The 18,328-nt window shown below is 41.7% G+C and overlaps 1 protein-coding gene across 1 annotated transcript in view; it reads left to right on the top strand.

The window, feature by feature from the left end:
* LOC124277876 (protein O-mannosyl-transferase TMTC4-like) overlaps window positions 1–18,328 on the top strand; it is a 53,889-nt gene that overhangs the window by 17,836 nt on the left and 17,725 nt on the right. Inside the window, exons 5-9 of the mRNA XM_046713602.1 lie at window positions 4,434–4,589; window positions 5,517–5,570; window positions 7,362–7,474; window positions 15,199–15,303; window positions 17,769–17,930. Coding sequence (XP_046569558.1) covers window positions 4,434–4,589; window positions 5,517–5,570; window positions 7,362–7,474; window positions 15,199–15,303; window positions 17,769–17,930 — 590 coding nt within the window. The remainder of the gene's footprint in view (window positions 1–4,433; window positions 4,590–5,516; window positions 5,571–7,361; window positions 7,475–15,198; window positions 15,304–17,768; window positions 17,931–18,328) is intronic.

The following is an 18,328-nucleotide window of genomic DNA, read 5'->3' as shown; positions in this document are numbered from 1 at the left end:
TAATCAGTTATGTGTTACACATGTATTAGATCTATTTATTATTGATTACATAATGTGGTAAACAACAAATTTCTAGTTACTATTACTGGGTGTTCAGTTTATTTCCAGCATACAACAGGAGAAAATGGGACCAAATCATCGAATTATACGTCATCAACTATGTTAAAATAAAGATGCTAACTATATTCAATCAATGTGGTCGTTCAGAACCATGTTTTATGTGTACGATTTTGACACAATAGCGAGATGGCAGGAAATATCAACGCACATGTCGGTGTTGAAAATGGGGTCTTTGTTATTGTAACGATTTTCGTGTCTCGAACCTGCATAAATAACGTTTTCGTACACGGAAAGATTTACGGAAACTATCGATGTTTACCGAAGAGAGGCCAGACATTTGTTCAAAGCAGAGGGTAGTGCTAACGCGAGGGTCAGTGTTCAAAATCAAAAGCGGGTAGACGAATTGAATACAATGAGCAGAAAGGTAAAAGAATACAAGCTCAAAACAATGTTTTGTGAAAAACGTAAGTTTTCATTTACGGAAACTGTCGATGTTTACCGAAGAGAGGCCAGACATTTGTTCAAAGCAGAGGGTAGTGCTAATGCGAGGGTCAGTGTTCAAAATCAAAAGCGGGTAGACAAATTGAATACAATGAGCAGAAAGGTAAAAGAATACAAGCTCAAAACAATGTTTTGTGAAAAACGTAAGTTTTGATTGAACCGCACGTTAAAATAGTCGGGCTGTCCGGTTTTCGATAAGGTTTTGAGCATCGCCAGTGTCACCCTTTGAGTATTGTATGTAATGAGTGTAGCGGTAGAATTTTCTTAAAAATTCATTTCTTCACCGATCTCGTTCAAATTTGAAATATAGGTTAATCATAACATAAAAAACAACAATATACGATTGCAAAAGTCTAGACTTTTATTTGTATTGTCCAAACAGTGATTCGAACTCCTGTGGTTATATAATGCATACTATAATCAATATTTTAACAAAGCGCGACACGCGACAATGCGACAACGCGACATTTCATCAAAATGTCGCGTTGTCGCATTGTCGCGTGTCGCGTTTTAATCAAATACGTTATAATACATACCATACTCAATATTTTAACAAAGCGCGACACGCGACGCGCGACAACGCGACATTTCATCAAAATGTCGCGTTGTCGCATTGTCGCGTGTCGCGTTTTAGTCAAATACGTTATAATACATACTATACTCAATATTTTAACAAAGCGCGACACGCGCGACGCGCGACAACGCGACATTTCATCAAAATGTCGCGTTGTCGCATTGTCGCGTCGCGTTTTAGTCAAATACGTTATAATACATACTATACTCAATATTTTAACAAAGCGCGACACGCGACGACGCGCGACAACGCGACATTTCATCAAAATGTCGCGTTGTCGCATTGTCGCGTCGCGTTTTAGTCAAATACGTTATAATACATACCATACTCAATATTTTAACAAAGCGCGACGCGACAACGCGACAACGCGACATTTCATCAAAATGTCGCGTTGTCGCATTGTCGCGTCGCGTTTTAGTCAAATACGTTATAATACATACTATACTCAATATTTTAACAAAGCGCGACACGTGACGCGCGACAACGCGACATTTCATCAAAATGTCGCGTTGTCGCATTGTCGCGTGTCGCGTTTTATTAGTTACCGCGGAATTTCAAAACTATTACAAGGATGATTATGTTTAGATGTTTTTTAAAGGGCTATAAGATACACAGGGATCGAACTCAGAGTAATAATAAATGTGGCCGTGAAGTCTGTGGGTTAAGAGTTCTTGGTTAATGGAATGGATGTGTTGAAACTGGCCATTTTGCTGAAAATTATTATGATTGAGTAGGTGTATGTCTGAAACGATACAAGTACATGTGTATCGCTTGGTATATTATTATTATTATAAATAATATAGGATTCAAATAGAATTGAAAAACAGATAAAACACATTATTGTAATGAAATATCTTGCTAATTTACCAAGTTCCCTAAACCTTGAGTGAGTGAGTGAGTGAGGAGTGACAGTGGAGTGGAGAGGAGAGGAGTGTAGAGGGGAGGAGTGGAGAGGAGAGGAGAGGAGAGGAGCGGAGAGGAGAGGTGCGGAGAGGAGAGGAGCGGAGAGGAGAGGAGCGGAGTGGAGCGGAGAGGAGAGGAGTGGAGAGGAGAGGAGCGGAGAGGAGAGGTGCGGAGTGGAGAGGAGCGGAGAGGAGAGGAGCGGAGAGGAGAAGAGAGGAGAGGAGCGGAGAGGAGCGGGGTAGAGAAGAGCGGAGTGGGGTGGAGCGGAGCGCAGTGGAGTGGAGCGGAGCGGATTGAGAGAGGGAGGGTTGGTTTCTGCCACTCTAAGGGTACGCAACTCTGCTAAGCGATTTCATCGTTTCTAATATCATAATGATAACAGTCCATTTGTATGGCGTTTTCCCAAGAAGAATATCACGTTCAAAGCCGACCTAAACTGTCTTTGAGGTGCTGGATGATTAAGTGATATTACCATCTCATTCTACCTGGTATCCATCCACTGCTGGTTGAACAGAGGCAGATGTCGGACAAATTCATCAGGGTCGGACAGGACTGTACCAAGAAACTCTGTCAGGAGCCACACTGTCGAACATAGTGACCCATTGGGGGACTTCACCTGATGTTTATGCCGATGTGGCCTGAATTTTAACAATATTTGAGTTTTTTGACAACCTGTGAGCTTGATATAGGTGAAATGTTCAAAGTGATGAATGTGTATGGTGCTGGGATTCGAACCTATGATCATAGTTATCTAGTGTGACTAAGAGACACAACCCTGCATAGCAAATTGCCTCGCCTTGAATGACAGGGCCACCGTGTGCCATCATTACAATGAATAGTAGCGCTAATGATTTGTCTGGCTGCTAAAACACACTTGATTGGCTAAACACAGTTACGATATATAATATAATAAGGCAACAATGGAAGATTTCCATTAATTTCAAGAAAAGCAGCCCCCATTGCCATTACGAGCACAACTTCATCGTAAAAACCATTGGAGGTAACAAAAGACCAGTGAAGTCTGAAAAAGAGTATAACATTGTCTGCGCATGCGTAGACTAATTGACTTTCTACACATGCGCACCGGTAATCGAAAAAGGGCGAAAACGCGACACGCGACACGCGACAACGCGACATATGATATGTCGCATTGTCGCGTGTCGCGTTTTAATCATATGTTATAATACATACTATACTCAATATTTTAACAAAGCGCGACACGCGACAATGCGACAACGCGACATTTCATCAAAATGTCGCGTTGTCGCAATGTCGATAATCGCGTTTTAGTAAATTTTAGGCTGTTTTTACACATCTTACATAGGGCGACGCGCGACAACGCGACATATTTTGACCTTGAAAATTGTCGCTATGTCGCGTGTCGCCCTTTGGAGGAATGAAAAAATATATTATTCAAAACGCGACACGCGACAATGCGACAAATGGGCGAAATGTCGCGTTGTCGCGATGTCGCGCGTCGCGTTTTGTTTAATTTTGCTTGTATTTGAGAGGGCGACAACGCGACAATGTCCCTTCCAGGATTCCATAAAATCCTTATACCGTTGTCACTCTTGCATTAGTCGATGAACGTCAGATGACCATAGGTTTTGTTAGATGTCTCCTACTGTCCATCATTCACCATGACAAGTCAAACTCGTAAATATCGCATGTATCCGTCTCCATTCTGAATCACTCAACAAGCGATCGGTCTGTCTAGCGTTCATGAAAGCGCTCATGCATTCCGTCCGCCTCACACAGTGTTGTGCAAGTCTAGGAATTTCAAAGTTAACCTTGATTCATACGTTTGCCTAACGACAGTTGGTTCAGCGCTGCAAATTTTGACACCAACGACGTCTTGCAGTGAGGTGTCGGACCGTCATTCCGGACGTAGGCGTACAGATTTCTTCTGTCCTCTCACTCTCCAATTTCTTCTGTCCTCTCACTCTCCAATTTGAGCTTCGTGACACAGTCGTTCTGATGAAACGGATGTTTTGCACCGTTTCACCTTTGGTCGACCAGAACGACGTCTGTCATTAGCGTTATTTGTCTGTCGACATCGTGATTGAAATCTGCTAATTAATGACTGTGAAACGTTAGAACTCGAGATAGAATGATCTGTTTTGTTCCAACTTCATGCTAACTTTTCGTACCGTCCCTGACGCATGTTAAATATTCTTTTATAGGAGTTTATAACAGTATCAGAACAATATCCACTCTGGTGTTTATCACTGAAATGTATAGCAAAATACTTACACTTTTCACGGTAAATTTCTAATTTTACCCAGACCCTGTTCAAATAATAAAAAATAACCCGCATGTAACTGTTATTTACACACCACGTGCATCAAGTACATTTGTAAGATTATCATTATTATTATTGTTTCCGGTATTACAGCTCCATGCTTGGTCAGCTACCGTCCCGAGTCCTTCTCTCTGGTGTCTGTACTGGCCAGTATGTGTCTGTGTGTCGTGTCATTGATCTTTCATATTTCAGCTCCATGCTTGGTCAGCTACCGTCCCGAGCCCTTCTCCATGGTGTCTATACTGGCCAGTATGTGTCTGTGTGTCATGTCATGGATCTTTCTGATTTCAGCTTCATGCTTGGTCAGCTACCGTCCCGAGTCCTTCTCCCTGGTGTCTATACTAGCCAGTATGTGTCTGTGTGTCGTGTCATTGATCTTTCTGATTTCAGCTTCACGCTAGGTCAGCTACCGTCCCGAGTCCTCCCTGGTGTCTATACTAGCCAGTATGTGTCTGTGTGTCATGTCATGGATCTTTCTGATTTCAGATTCATGCTTGGTCAGCTACCGTCCCGAGTCCTTCTCCCTGGTGTCTATATCAGCCAGTATGTGTCTGTGTGTCAGTGTCATGGATCTTTCTGATTTCAGATTCATGCTTGGTCAGCTACCGTCCCGGGAGTCCTTCTCCCTGGTGTCTATACTGGCCAGTATGTGTCTGTGTGTCGTGTCATGGATCTTTCTGATTTCAGCTTCATGCTTGGTCAGCTACCGTCCCGAGTCCTTCTCCCTGGTGTCTATACTGGCCAGTATGTGTCTGTGTGTCGTATCATGGATCTTTCTGATTTCAGCTTCACGCTAGGTCAGCTACCGTCCCGAGTCCTCCCTGGTGTCTATACTGGCCAGTATGTGTCTGTGTGTCATGTCATGGATCTTTCTGATTTCAGATTCATGCTTGGTCAGCTACCGTCCCGTGTCCTTCTCCCTGGTGTCTATACTAGCCAGTATGTGTCTGTGTGTCGTGTCATGGATCTTTCTGATTTCAGCTTCACGCTAGGTCAGCTACCGTCCCGAGTCCTCCCTGGTGTCTATACTAGCCAGTATGTGTCTGTGTGTCGTGTCATGGATCTTTCTGATTTCAGCTTCACGCTAGGTCAGCTACCGTCCCGAGTCCTTCTCCCTGGTGTCTATACTAGCCAGTATGTGTCTGTGTGTCATGTCATGGATCTTTCTGATTTCAGATTCATGCTTGGCCAGCTACCGTCCCGAGTCCTCCCTGGTGTCTATACTAGCCAGTATGTGTCTGTGTGTCATGTCATGGATCTTTCTGATTTCAGATTCATGCTTGGTCAGCTACCGTCCCGAGTCCTTCTCCCTGGTGTCTATACTGGCCAGTATGTGTCTGTGTGTCGTGTCATGGATCTTTCCGATTTCAGCTTCATGCTTGGTCAGCTACCGTCGAGTCCTTCTCCTGGTGTCTATACTGGCCAGTATGTGTCTGTGTGTCGTGTCATGGATCTTTCTGATTTCAGCTTCACGCTAGGTCAGCTACCGTCGAGAGTCTCCCTGGTGTCTATACTAGCCAGTATGTGTCTGTGTGTCATGTCATGGATCTTTCTGATTTCAGATTCATGCTTGGTCAGCTACCGTCCCGAGTCCTCCTGGTGTCTATACTAGCCAGTATGTGTCTGTGTGTCATGTCATGGATCTTTCTGATTTCAGATTCATGCTTGGTCAGCTACCGTCGAGTCCTCCCTGGTGTCTATACTAGCCAGTATGTGTCTGTGTGTCATGTCATGGATCTTTCTGATTTCAGATTCATGCTTGGCCAGCTACCGTCCCGAGTCCTTCTCCTGGTGTCTATACTGGCCAGTATGTGTCTGTGTGTCATGTCATGGATCTTTCTGATTTCAGATTCATGCTTGGTCAGCTACCGTCCCGAGTCCTTCTCCCTGGTGTCTATACTAGCCAGTATCCGTATTTGTGTCGTGTCATTGATCTTTCTGATTTCAGCTTCATGCTTGGTCAGCTACCGTCCCGTGTCCTTCTCCCTGGTGTCTATACTAGCCAGTATGTGTCTGTGTGTCGTGTCATGGATCTTTCTGATTTCAGCTTCACGCTAGGTCAGCTACCGTCCCGAGTCCTCCCTGGTGTCTATACTAGCCAGTATGTGTCTGTGTGTCGTGTCATGGATCTTTCTGATTTCAGCTTCACGCTAGGTCAGCTACCGTCCCGAGTCCTTCTCCTGGTGTCTATACTAGCCAGTATGTGTCTGTGTGTCATGTCATGGATCTTTCTGATTTCAGATTCATGCTTGGCCAGCTAACAAATCGAGTCCTCCCTGGTGTCTATACTAGCCAGTATGTGTCTGTGTGTCATGTCATGGATCTTTCTGATTTCAGATTCATGCTTGGTCAGCTACCGTCCCGAGTCCTTCTCCCTGGTGTCTATACTGGCCAGTATGTGTCTGTGTGTCGTGTCATGGATCTTTCCGATTTCAGCTTCATGCTTGGTCAGCTACCGTCCCGAGTCCTTCTCCCTGGTGTCTATACTGGCCAGTATGTGTCTGTGTGTCGTGTCATGGATCTTTCTGATTTCAGCTTCACGCTAGGTCAGCTACCGTCCCGAGTCCTCCCTGGTGTCTATACTAGCCAGTATGTGTCTGTGTGTCATGTCATGGATCTTTCTGATTTCAGATTCATGCTTGGTCAGCTACCGTCCCGAGTCCTCCCTGGTGTCTATACTAGCCAGTATGTGTCTGTGTGTCATGTCATGGATCTTTCTGATTTCAGATTCATGCTTGGTCAGCTACCGTCCCGAGTCCTCCCTGGTGTCTATACTAGCCAGTATGTGTCTGTGTGTCATGTCATGGATCTTTCTGATTTCAGATTCATGCTTGGCCAGCTACCGTCCCGAGTCCTTCTCCCTGGTGTCTATACTGGCCAGTATGTGTCTGTGTGTCATGTCATGGATCTTTCTGATTTCAGATTCATGCTTGGTCAGCTACCGTCCCGAGTCCTTCTCCCTGGTGTCTATACTAGCCAGTATCCGTATTTGTGTCGTGTCATTGATCTTTCTGATTTCAGCTTCATGCTTGGTCAGCTACCGTCCCGAGTCCTTCTCCCTGGTGTCTATACTGGCCAGTATGTGTCTGTGTGTCGTGTCCACCTTCTGTAAGGAACAGGGCATCACTGTCATAGTAAGTGGTTTCGCAATTTAAAGGCATGCCGGTATAAACTACAAATATGTTGCATGACATGGTGATGTTAACAACTCCTGTGATAAAGGTAATATAACATCAATGCATGCTTGAGTAACAACTTGTGGACTGTTGGTCAGATTATTAGGTGTTAACTGTTGATCAGACCATTATGTGTTCACTATTGGTCAGATCATTATGTGTTCACTGTTGGTCAGATCATTTTATGTTCACTGTGGGACCGATCATTATGTGCCCACTGTTGGTAAGATCATTATGTGTTCACTGTTGGTCAGATCATTTTATGTTCACTGTGGGACAGATCATTATGTGTACACTGTTGGTCAGATCATTATGTGTTCACTGTTGGACAGATCATTATGTGTACACTGTTGGACAGATCATTATGTGTACACTGTTGGTCTGATCATTATGTGTTCACTGTTGGACAGATCATTATGTGTACACTGTTGGTCTGATCATTATGTGTACACTGTTGGTCTGATCATTATGTGTTCACTGTTGGTCAGATCATTATGTGTTCACTGTTGGTCAGATCATTATGTGTACACTGTGGATCAGATCATTATGTGTACACTATTGGTAAGATCATTATATGTTCACTGTTGGTCAGATCATTATGTGTTCACTGTTGGTAAGATCATTATGTGTTCACTGTTGGTCAGATCATTATGTATTCACTGTGAGCCAGATCATTATCTGTTCACTGTTGGTCAGATGATTATGTGTTCACTGTGGGTCAGATCATTATGTGTACACTGTTGGTAAGATCATTATGTGTTCATGTTGGTCAGATCATTATGTGTTCACTGTTGGTAAGATCATTATGTGTTCATGTTGGTCAGATCATTATGTGTTTACTGTTGGTCAGATGATTATGTGTACACTGTGGGTCAGATCATTATGTGTTCACTGTGGATCAGATCATTATGTGTTCACTGTTGGTCAGATCATTATGTGTTTACTGTTGGTCAGATGATTATGTGTACACTGTGGGTCAGATCATTATGTGTTCACTGTGGATCAGATCATTATGTGTTCACTGTTGGTCAGATCGTTATGGGTTCACTGTCGGTAAGATCAGTATGTGCCCACTGTGGGCCAGATCAGTATGTGTTCACTGTTTGTCAGATCGTTATGTGCCCACTGTTGGTCAGATTAGTATGTGTTCACTGTTGGTCAGATCGTTATGTGTTCACTGTTAGTCAGATCATTATGGGTTCACTGTTGGCAAGATCGTTATGTGCCCACTGTGGGCCAGATCATTATGTGTTCACTGTTGGTCAGATCGTTATGTGTACACTGTTGGTCAGATCATTATGTGTTCATGTTGGTAAGACCATTATGTGTTCACTGTGGGTAAGATCATTATGTGTTCATGTTGGTAAGATCATTATGTGCCAACTGTGGGCCAGATCAGTATGTGTTCACAGTTGGTCAGATCATTATGTGTTCACTGTTGGTCAGATCGTTATGGGTTCACTTTTGGCAAGATCGTTATGTGCCCACTGTTGGTCAGATTAGTATGTGTTCACTGTTGGTCAGATCGTTATGTGCCCACTGTTGGTCAGATTAGTATGTGTTCACTGTTGGTAAGATCGTTATGTGTTCACTGTTAGTCAGATCATTATGGGTTCACTGTTGGCAAGATCGTTATGTGCCCACTGTAGGCCAGATCATTATGTGTTCACTGTTGGTCAGATCGTTATGTGCCCACTGTGGATCAGATCATTATGTGTTCACTGTGGATCGGATCATTAGGTGTTCACTGTGGATCGGATCATTATGTGTACACTGTTGGTCAGATCATTATGTGTTCATGTTGGTAAGATCATTATGTGTTCACTGTTGGTAAGATCATTAAGTGTTCACTGTTGGTCAGATCATTATGTGTTCACTGTTGGTCAGATCATTATGTGTTCACTGTTGGCAAGATCGTTATGTGCCCACTGTGGGCCAGGATCCGGTTGTATCATTGCTTCATTAACTAATGTCAACATTAAACCCTAATGATACATGAAATCCTTAATGCATCATTAGTTAGTGGCATCATTAAAAACGGTTGTATCAAACACTTATTAGCGTATAATATTAGCGTATCATTATCTAATTACGTCCTAATGTAAATATTTTCATTAAATCCGGGGATTCCCCTACTTTTTCCCCACAATTCCGCGCTGTAAACATGTAAGTGTTACTCTCGGTCGTCTGTCAAAAGGGCATCTTTAGGGCTAAACCTCGGAACAAAAACAAACATTTCGACTGCTGTGAAGAAACACGTCTAAATAATTCTGAAACGTCACCGATAAACCTAGAATCGGTTGGGATGTTTTGGAAAATACAAGAACACGAACGCCAAAGTGAGCTTCCGCCATGTTGGATAGTGTTTACAAAATCAAGTTTCGCTATGGCCAGTCATAGGACGCCTATTACATCATGTATACTTCATATTCAGTTGTGACAAATGTATCGCTGAATTCCTCATACATTTTAGAATCAAATTCCAAATGGTCTTTGTCACTAAAACCAAGTGTCTAAGAAAAAACGAAACATCGGGTGTGAAAATGGGACGTTGTGCTCATTGCACAGCGCTTCCTGGAAATATAAACAAAGCAAAATCAGATTTTGTACTGTGCAGCATTTTCTCAATTTTTTATACATCAGTTCGTCTATTCGTAGCATGCATGAGCTCAATATTTTTAGAATATGCACGGAAAGAGTATCGTAGCAAGAACTAGAAAACTTAAAACAGATACAATACTGAAATTTGATATATTAGCACGTTAAGTTCTGAGCAGCGTGACGCCATGCGAGACGCAAAATCATGGAAAACGACATAGGCAATTATCAGCATTTCTGACGTTTTCAATGAAAACAATAAAAACAAAGAGCATACGCAGATATTCAGAATGTTTCCGATTACTTACATCATACATTTATGGACAAAGGTTCCCTCGCAAAATCGTGGGCACCCATATCCACGAAGCCGAAAGAAATCGGTCATCGGTAGTGATGTCATACATCAACATTGTTGGACATATGTGGCAATTTCTTTGAGGTGAAGGTCGGTTGAATTAGAGTAAACACAATCACACTGTCCTGCAGATTATACTTGTATTATTAATGTATACTTTGCGTATCGTTCACATATGGTTTCATGAAACTAATTTCATTATCAACATTTAGTATTTTAAACCTAAGTAAAACTGACATAATAAATAAAAATGATTTATTTATTTCATGAAATGTATATATGCACACGTTTTTAAAGGATATGTCTTGTTCATTGAATTTGTTTATGTTGTGTTATAGACAAAACAATGGCGTATAATCATTGGCCAGGTGCGCGTTTGTCACAAATGTTTTGAGTATCATTGTTTTCGATAATTCCGTGAACAAAACATCACGAAAATATGGTGTCCTTATTTACAGCAAATTCTCGAGTTACAATGACTTAGTATTAAGCATACCGGAGTTAGGCCCCCTTATCTTTATAAGCGTGTGACCATTATGTAGCCATTTGACGTCATAGGGGAAAATCCATTTTCAACACATATTGCGAGTACCTTTTAAGATTGAGTGTATAACGTTATACATAAGCACACAAACTAATTTAATACATTCCTATGTCATTCAGGTATCAGGCAGAATTTTGTTCGCTCACACTTTCCGTAAAGATGCCAAATTGAAAATATAGTAGCACAGTACTTTTATCAGAGCACGATAAAAAGCAGAGAAATTTACTGTTTTTAACGCAGAACGAAATTAGGAGTAACATTCAGCAGTGTCTACTTTTCAAACTGAGTTTATACCATGAGATACGACATTTAATACTCTACATTCCTGTGTAATTTTATAGCTGTAGGTAGATCCAGTGCGGCGCAAACGAAATTCTGGCGCAATGTTCACTTTTCCAGGAAGTTTAATGACGCTCTAATGATACCCCAGGACCTTCATTAAGTTAATGACGCACTAATGACAACAGAGCATCATTAAAACGTTAGTACAACAGAATTTAATGATACATTAGTTAATGGACGTTTACTGGCACGTTAATGCTTCATTAAAGTTTGATACAACCGGGTCCAGATCATTATGTGTTCACTGTTGGTCAGATTGTTATGTGCCCACTGTGGACCAGATCATTATGTGTTGACTGTTGGTAAGATCATAATGTGTTCACTGCTGGTCAGATCATTATGTGCCCACTGTGGGCCAGATCATTATGTGTTCACTGTGGATCAGATCATTATGTGTTCACTGTTGGTAAGATCAGTATGTGTTCACTGTTGGTCAGATCATTATGTGTACACTGTGGATCAGATCATAATGTGTACACTGTTGGTCAGATCATTATGTGTTCACAGTTGGTCAGATCATTATGTGTTCACAGATGGTCAGATGATTATGTGTTCACTGTTGGTCAGATCATTATGTGTCCACTGTTGGTCAGATCATTATGTGTTCACAGTTGGTCAGATCATTATGTGTTCACTGTTGGTAAGATCAGTATGTGTTCACTGTTGGTCAGATCATTATGTGTTCACTGTTGGTCAGATCATTATGTGTTCACAGTTGGTGAGATCATTATGGGTTCACAGTTGGTCAGATCATTATGTGTTCACTGTTGGTCAGATCGTTATGTGTTCACTGTTGGTCAGATCATTATGTGTTCACTGTGGGCCTGGTCAGTATGTGTTCACAGTTGGTCAGATGAGTATGTGTACACTGTGGATCAGATCATTATGTGTTCACTGTGGGCCAGATCATTATGTGTTCACTGTTGGTCAGATCATTATGTGTTCACTGTGGATCAGATCGTTATGTGTACACTGTTGGTCAGATCATTATGTGTTCATGTTGGTAAGATCATTATGTGTTCACTGTTGGTCAGATCATTATGGGTTCACTGTTGGTAAGATCATTATGTGTTCACTGTTGGTCAGATCATTATGGGTTCACTGTTGGCAAGATCGTTATGTGCCCACTGTGGGCCAGATCAGTATGTGTTCACAGTTGGTCAGATCAGTATGTATTCACAGTTAGTCGGATCATTATGTGTTCACAGTTGGTCAGATCATTATGTGTTCACTGTTGGTCAGATCATTATGTGTTCATTGTTGGTAAGATCAGTATGTGTTCACAGTTGGTCTGATCATTATATGTTCACTGTTGGTCAGATCATTATATGTTCACTGTTGGTCAGATCATTATGTGTTCACAGATGGTCATATCATTACGTGTTCACTGTTGGTCAGATCATTATGTGTTCACTGTGGGCCAAATCATTATGCGTTCACTGTTGGTCAGATCATTATGGGTTCACTGTTGGCAAGATCGCTATGTACCCACTGTGGGCCAGATCATTATGTGTTCACTGTTGGTCAGATTGTTATGTGCCCACTGTGGATCAGATCATTATGTGTTTGCTGTTGGTAAGATCAGTATGTGTTCACTGTTGGTCAGATCATTATGTGCCCACTGTGGGCCAGATCATTATGTGTTCACTGTGGATCAGATCATTATGTGTTCACTGTTGGTAAGATCAGTATGTGTTCACTGTTGGTCAGATCATTATGTGCCCACTGAGGGCCAGATCAGTATGTGCCCACTGTTGGTCAGATCATTATGTGTACACTGTGGATCAGATCATTATGTGTACACTGTTGGTCAGATCATAATGTGTTCACTGTAGGTAAGATAATTATGTGTTCACTGTTGGTAAGATCATTAAGTGTTCACTGTTGGTAAGATCATTATGTGTTCACTGTTGGTAAGATCATTATGGGATCACTGTTGGCAAGGTCGTTATGTGCCCACTGTGGGCCAGATCAGTATGTGTTCACAGCTGGTCAGATGATTATGTGTTCACTGTTGGTCTGATCATTATGTGTTCACAGATGGTCAGATCATTATGTGTTCACTGCTGGTCAGATCATTATGTGTTCACTGTTGGTCAGATCATTATGTGTTCACAGTTGGTCAGATCATTATGTGTTCACTGTTGGTCAGATCATTATATGTTCACAGTTGGTCAGATCATTATGTGTTCACTGTTGGTCAGATCATTATGTGTTCACAGTTGGTGAGATCATTATGGGTTCACAGTTGGTCAGATCATTATGTGTTCACTGTTGGTCAGATCGTTATGTGTTCACTGTTGGTCAGATCAAAATGTGTTCACTGTGGGCCAGGTCAGTATGTGTTCACAGTTGGTCAGATGAGTATGTGTACACTGTGGATCAGATCATTGTGTTCACTGTGGGCCAGATCATTATGTGTTCACTGTTGGCCAGATCATTATGTGTTCACTGTTGGTCTGATGATTATGTGTTCACAGTGGATGAGATCGTTATGTGTACACTGTTGGTCAGATCATTATGTGTTCATGTTGGTCAGATCATTATGTGTTCACTGTTGGTCAGATCGTTATGTGTTCACTGTTGGTCAGATCAAAATGTGTTCACTGTGGGCCAGGTCAGTATGTGTTCACAGTTGGTCAGATGAGTATGTGTACACTGTGGATCAGATCATTGTGTTCACTGTGGGCCAGATCATTATGTGTTCACTGTTGGCCAGATCATTATGTGTTCACTGTTGGTCTGATGATTATGTGTTCACAGTGGATGAGATCGTTATGTGTACACTGTTGGTCAGATCATTATGTGTTCATGTTGGTAAGATCATTATGTGTTCACTGTTGGTGAGATCATTATGTGTTCACTGTTGGTAAGATCATTATGTGTTCACAGTTGGTCAGATCATTATGTGTTCACTGTTGGTAAGATCGTTATGTGTTCACTGTTGGTCAGATCATTATGTGTTCATTGTGGATCAGATCATTATGTGCACACTGTTGGTCAGATCATTATGTGTTCACTGTTGGTAAGATCATTATGTGTTCACTTTTGGTCAGATCATTATGTGTTCACTGTGGATCAGATCATTATGTGTTCACTGTGGATCAGATCATTATGTGTTCACTGTTGGCCAGATCATTATGTGTTCACTGTTGGCCAGATCATTATGTGTTCACTGTTGGTAAGATCATTATGTGTTCACTGTGGATCAGATCATTATGTGTTCACTGTTGATCAGATCATTATGTGTACACTGTTGGTCAGATCATTATGTGTTCACTGTTGGTAAGATCGGTATGTGTTCACTGTGGGTCAGATCATTATGTGTTCACTGTTGGTAAGATCAGTATGTGTTCACTGTTGATCAGATCATTATGTGCCCACTGTGGGCCAGATCAGTATGTATAAACTGTTGATCAGATCATTATGTATAAACTGTTGGTCAGATCATTATGTGTTCACTGTGGATCAGATCATTATGTGTTCACTGTTGGTCAGATCATTGTGTGCCCACTGTGGTCCAGATCATTATGTGTTCACTGTGGATGAGATCATTATGTATAAACTGTTGATCAGATCATTATGTGTTCACTGTGGATCAGATCATTATGTGTACGCTGTTGGTCAGATCATTTTGTGTTCATGTTGGTAAGATCATTATGTATAAACGTTTGATCAGATCATTATGTGTTCACTGTGGATCAGATCATTATGTGCAAACTGTTGATCAGATCAGTATGTGTTCACTGTTGGTCAGATTATTATGTGTTTACACCATTTCTGATCTACAAGTGTATAACCTATCCATTCCTGTATTAGCCACCCTCATTCCTTCATCTGCAGGGCGTATGCAGTGTGTTTGACATCATTGTTGTGTGCCGCGTCAATCCTTTCAAGTGGTTGCCCGATATGAAATGTGTGTTTGTCACACATTGTGCCAAGAGCAAGGTGAGACAACGAAGTTTTTTGATGAATCAAAACTAATTTACTTAGTTATCATGTATTTGAATCAATCATTTTGGAAACGCACGGGTTCTTTACAATCTTGACATTTTCAGTTTCAGTTTAACCAAAACCGGCTCCAAAATGTAATTAAACATAGATCAAGCTACAGATATAAAACCATTATATTATGAAACAAAATACGCAAACTCATGCTTGTTTAAATATCACTGCAGAATTCATTACACATATGGAAAGAATTAGGCAACACCTGTATTTTGTTAGATTGAGCACCTTGTATAAACTGGTGCATAAAGTGTGTGAAAGGTTTCCATAGCATATGAATTTGGTTTTGAAAAGACAGGGCTGAGGAGACACATAACCAATATTACCACGGCATAATCCGGTGTATTTGAAGATTGCATAGACTTGGTACATGACGTCACCGCATGCAAACACATTACGAATTTCAGTTTTCTTGCGCAGACTGAACACTCCTTGTTAACGGAACTGAAGAATAACGTCTTGCAAGTCCAAATACTGATATTCCATCAGCATCTTGTGTAACCTCCCTGCAACATTCAAGACGCCTTCTCATTCCTTGGATCAATATCCGGATTTGATTCTAAGGAATCATGTTCGACCTTTCGTTCAAAGTAGCAGTCAGTTCATTGAGAGTCTTGACCTGTGGGTCTCTGTGTTGAACATGACATCCTAAAATGTCCTGCTGGAGCTCAATAGGATTGGGATCGGGACTCATGGCTGGCTATGGGATGGTCTCAACAGCATTCTGTTGCAATAACTGGGTGACAGCACGTGCCCTGTGAGGCCTGGCAGTGCCATCCATAAAGATACGCCTTGTGGCTTGAGAATGGTTATCAAACTGTGAGACAACAGTCATCTCAAGGATCTCCTGTTGCTGCCGAGTCCAATTAAGATTACCACGAATGGTATTGAGGTCCATGCACCCCCACACCATGATTGAACAGAAAGGGAACCGTCTCCTGGATATTGTGGGGAACCATAGCTGTGTTCCTTTGTCCCCAGACACGTGTACGGCCATCCACCAAATACATATGCAAAATCAACCATCAGAAAAGTGGACCTGCCTTGTGGGCTGGACAGGTTTGTACGCTTCATGCGTCTTCTGGCCATGTATGCTGCTGCTTTCAGCCGATCTCTGACGGTCCTGCAGGAAATGACTCTCCGTGGTAACCAATGTTGCCTAAACGATATATGCTTGAGTTCCTTGCACGGTGCCTAACAAGTCTCAACAATGATATGTCTTATCTTCTTGTTGTCTTTCGGGGCCTGCCAGGTCTTGGTAGATACCATTGGTAGCCCTGTGTTTGTGTTATGGAAGGATTGATGTCCAATCAGTCTTAGGGACATTACTGCATTTCTCGTACAAATAATTTGCAACCTTGTAGAATTTGACAATTTACGAAGTGCCATGACAATTATGATGCTAATATTCAATAATGATATTGTCGTAACTGGCGTTTGGGTGTTAGTAAACCCTACCACAGTTACCTATTAATTATGGTAGTTCCTCATTGTTGGGGGAGATGGTAGCTCTGGCACTCCACTCGCTTGGTCCGTTGCAGGATGCTAAGTCCAGGAGTGAGGGTCGGACGACCGTGACTCCCAACTAGCCACATAACATTCATGTACAGGCACACATACATTCATAGATAAACGCAACACCAAGTTTTATACTCACATAGTTTTTACTCTGTCTCAGTCCATCTCTCTAACTACAACTTCATCAACAGACAGGATAGGCTCGTACCACACAAGCAACTGAGTGACGTGGACTGGCTCCAGTCACTTAAAAGCGCGCACTACTCGCTCAGTGCCAAACCTATCTTTTTATATGGTTCGAGCCTGGCCTGATCCTGATCACCTGTTTCAACCCATCGTTTTGATTCGTTAATCCTATATCCATCCCCGTTCTCATGAATATTATGATTGGAAAATTATCGGTAAATACAGTTCGGTAACCCCCACCCCGACCCCACCCCCAATATTTATTGATCTATGATTGGGTTCTGTCTCAAGCGACGTATATATTTCTAATTTACGACTAAACGCCATTCTCTTAGACTTTGTCTCCTCCCAGCGTCTAGACGTTATCCATCATGAACCAAACTGCAAATCTATACACGGAGTCTGATGTAATTCTCTTACTGATTTATGGATACATTTTTTACCTTATAACAATATTCAATCAATGAAAAGCGACAAAGTCTAACATTCTGTCAATAAAAGCTGGGGCATGACATTTCACGTGCACAAAAACATCACAGCAAGATAAAAATGTTAATAAATCATTAAATCATATTTTTTTCTTAATTTGCAGAATAGCTCCATGAACTAGGCGTTGCTTAAATAATTTCCATATGTATATATGAACCGTTTTACATGTTCATTGTATATTACACTGTTACGTATGGGTTTTTTTACAACAGGACATTGCTCCATGGAGAAAAAGTCTCATCAAGCGTCACCTCGTCCTAATCCTGACCGGCGTGTCACTCCTCATCACTCGAATAAGGATCATGGGTTCAACAACACCCATATTCTCAGAGAATGAAAATCCACATTCATTTGTCAATGACACAATATCAAAAGTGAGACGGACAATGGTTTGACCAATGTTTTAGGATGTTCATAGACGGTTGGGGGGGGTTTGGGTTGGGGTTGGGGAATCACTTGCGTAAATACACTTATTTCAGTGATCTGGAATGTTAGCATTTCGTAATGATTTCCATCCTCAAAGTCACATTCTGTACATAATGCCACCAGTCACGCTCCATCACTAGCAAGCTGTTATATGGATTTGGGCACGGTGTAGCGGAAAGTCACGTCTGGCGGCAAAACTCACCTGACTGGGAGTTAGACGTCAATATATCTGGTCAGTCATGGAAACAGGCCTTTGTTTGATAATTGGCGAGATATAGGTGGAATATTGCTGACTCAAACATCACCAATTGTGCTAGGTATTCAATGTACTTATCCACAACAATAT

Source organism: Haliotis rubra, unplaced genomic scaffold (genome assembly GCF_003918875.1).
Source record: "Haliotis rubra isolate DU_JTF1 unplaced genomic scaffold, ASM391887v1 Scf106, whole genome shotgun sequence".
In the NCBI taxonomy this organism is placed as follows: domain Eukaryota; kingdom Metazoa; phylum Mollusca; class Gastropoda; order Lepetellida; family Haliotidae; genus Haliotis; species Haliotis rubra.
Note: the sequence above shows the minus strand (reverse complement) of the source record. Positions and strands in the feature narration are given on the sequence as shown.